The 3,154-nt window shown below is 47.4% G+C and overlaps 1 protein-coding gene across 1 annotated transcript; it reads left to right on the top strand.

Annotated features, from left to right (window-relative positions):
• Positions 1-390: 390 nt before the first annotated feature.
• Positions 391-2,249, top strand: EMH_0012890 (uncharacterized protein; the record flags this gene model as incomplete). The annotated part of the gene is made up of 2 exons (XM_013499663.1): positions 391-1,491; positions 2,046-2,249. 2 exons carry the CDS (start codon positions 391-393, stop codon positions 2,247-2,249), a joined length of 1,305 nt encoding a protein of 434 aa, XP_013355117.1.
• Positions 2,250-3,154: the final 905 nt, after the last annotated feature.

Raw genomic sequence — 3,154 nt, 5'->3', positions numbered from 1 at the left:
GCTGCTGCTGCTGCTGCTGCTGCTGCTGCTGCTGCTGCTGCTGTTGCTGCTGCTGCTGCTGCTGCTGTTTCTTTAGGCCGCCGTCTATCTCTTGCTGCTGCACTATCAGCAGCAACAGGTGTTGCTTTGTTTTTTGTTGTTCTCTCATCGAAGCAGCAGAGAGAAATAAATGCAGCAGCAGAAGACATTGAGCTGTATAGGCAGCTCAGCAGCATACAACTCAAACAAAAGCTGCAGCAGGGGTGGTTAGATATATATACTAAACAAGAAGAAGAACAACAAAAAACATACACAGAAACAAACGATGCGCGGGGTGTACATACACCCCAGGATCAACAACAAACACAACCACACACGCTACATACTGCTGCAGCTCGCCGTAGAAAACACATGCAGCAGCAGCAGCAGCAGCAGCAGCAGCAGCAAGATGCAAGCAGCAACAACGATAGCAGCAGCAACAACAACGACAGCAGCAACAACAACAACAACACCGATAGCGGCAACAACAGCAACAGCAGCAGCAGCATCAACAGCAGCAACAGCAACAGCAGCAACAGCAGCAGAACAGCAGCAGCAGGCAACCGCCGTCTGTCTTTCACCAAAGGTGGCATCCCTCAGCAGCAACAACAACAGCAGCTGCAGCAGCAGCAACAACAACAACAGGCTCAGCAACAACAGCAGCAGCTGGATCAGCAGCAGCTGGATCAGCAGCAGCAGCAGCAGCAGCTGGAGCAGCAGCAGCAGCAGCAGCAGCAGCTGGATCAGCAGCAGCAGGAGCAGCTGGAGCAGCAGCAGCAGCAGCAGCAGCAGCAGCAGCAGCAGCGGCATCTGAGGCCTTTTTCGTTTATGTTTGGTTCTCCATTTGCCTTAGCGGGTTATTTGTTTCCCTCAACACAAAACGAAGAAAACAAAAAAACAAAAAACAAACAAAGAAAATTAAACAGCAATACAGGCGCTGCAGCAGCAGATGCAGCAGCAGCAGCAGCAGCAGCAGCAGACACAGCAGCAGCTGCAGCAACCTCTGATACAACGGATGCAGCAGGAGCTGCCGACAGCGGAGGAACAGCAGCAGCAGCAACACCAGCAGCAGCAGCAGCAGCAACAACAACAACCGCAGCTCCCTCCCCCGCCGCACCAGCAGCAGCAGCAGCAACCGAAGCAGCAGCAGCAGCAGCAGCAGCAGCAGGTGAGTTGCATGCGAACTATCAGGTGGCAGTGATGAGCGAAGAAGAGGAGAAGGCAGTGATGGAGTTGCTGCAGCAGCAAGCTGCTGCTGAGGAGGCTTTGGGGGCTGAGATAAGCAGCAGAAGAGTTCTGCTGCAGCAGCAGAGCAGCAGCAACCTGCTGCTGCTGCTGTGCTGCTTGCTGCTGGTGGGCCTATTCAACGCAGGCCCTGACGCCGTGCTCGGTGCTGCTGCAGCAGAAGACATCATCACAATTGCAGCAGCAAACCCCAAACATGCTGCTGCTGTTGCTACTCTCATCAACGCTGTGGGGGCCTTCGGAGCCCTCCTTCAGGTCTATACACACCTAAACCCTAAACCCTAAACCCTAAACCCTAAACCCCAAACGCATAGAAAGAAGCTACGCAGATAAAAAGAGAGAAGAAAGCAGAAAACAAAAACAAAAAAACAGAAAGCGACAAATCATATAAGGGTTTAGGGTTTAGGGTTTAGGGTTTGTTGAAGGGGTTTAGGGTTTACGTCTTGCGGCTAGGTCAAGTGTTTAAGGGTTTAGGGTTTAGGGTTTAGGGTTTAGGGTTTGTGTGTGTGTTTAGGGTGTATGTACAGCTGCCGTGAGCGAAGCATACGGGTGGCCTGCTTTGTTTGGGTTGCTTAGCTTTCTCTCTTTCCTTACTTCTTTCCTTCTGCTGCCTGCGGCAATAAAAGAAAAACAAAAACAAACACAAACACAAACGATGCAGTAGTTGGTACATGACAGCAGCAGCAAGAGCAACTGCAGCAAATGCTGCAGCAGGGACAGCAGCAAAAGTGCTGCTGCTGCTGCTGCAACAGCAGCAGAAGCAGTAGTTGCAGCAACAACAGCTGCAGCAGCAGCAGTTGCAACAGCAACAGCAGCAGCAACAAAGACAGCAGCAACAAAGACAGCAGCAACAACAGCAGCAGCAACAACAGCAGCAGCGGCAAGAGCAGCAACAGCAACAGCAGCAACAGCAGCAACAGCAGCAGCAACAGCAGCAGCAACAGCAGCAGCAACAGCAGCAGCAACAGCAGCAGCAGACTTCGTGAGTTGGCGAAGGCAGCAAGCAGCGAAATGCATCTGACGAGGCGGAGGTACAAACAACAAAAATACAAAAAAATTAAATAAAACAAAAAAAATAAAACGAAATAAAACAATAAAATAAAATAAAATAATAAAAAGAATAAAAAAATAAAACAAACGAAGTGAAACCAAATTAAAAAAGAAGCAAAAGACGATCGGTTTGGGGTCCATGAGGATTTGTCGGTTGTCGTTGTTTACATAACAAACTAAACCCTAAACCCTAAACCCTAAACCCTCAGCACTAAACCCTCAACACTAAACCCTAAACCCTAAACCCTAGGGCTACCAACGGGTCAGAAAGATGCTTTCCGTCTCTTTAGGGTTTAGGGTTTAGGGTTTAGGGTAAATCTGTTTGTTTTTTTGCGCCTGTATGGCGTTGCTTAACTATTAAAGAAACAAAAGAAAAGGGGAGAAGGAACAGACAGACCGTACGAGGCACACAAACCCTAAACCCTAAACCCTAAACCCTGAAGGGTTTTGTTCTTTTACTGATGGTTTGTCGCGGGGGTTTAGGTCCCTCTGTGGGCTAGCGGGGGTTGATATTTCTTGTATTGTATTATATGTACTGTATGCAGTGTACGTACACTCATTATATTGTACTAATATGCATATATATATATATATATATATATATTTATATTGCGGTGTGTATTGTGTCTATTGTATATTATATTTATTTATTTTGCGCTGTATGCATTGAAGCAGCACTTATTGGGGTGTATGCGGCTCCTGAGCGGACCGAAGAGCTGCCTGTACACCGCAACAGGAGGCAGCAGTAGGGGGATAAAGCCGTATTTTTATTGGAAATATTTTATATATTCTTTATATATTTGTAGTTTTATTTTTTTAATTGAAAAAAAAAAACAAAATT

This window comes from Eimeria mitis, genomic scaffold (assembly GCF_000499745.2).
Source record: "Eimeria mitis Houghton genomic scaffold, Emh_scaff453, whole genome shotgun sequence".
NCBI lineage: Eukaryota > Apicomplexa > Conoidasida > Eucoccidiorida > Eimeriidae > Eimeria > Eimeria mitis.
Note: the sequence above shows the minus strand (reverse complement) of the source record. Positions and strands in the feature narration are given on the sequence as shown.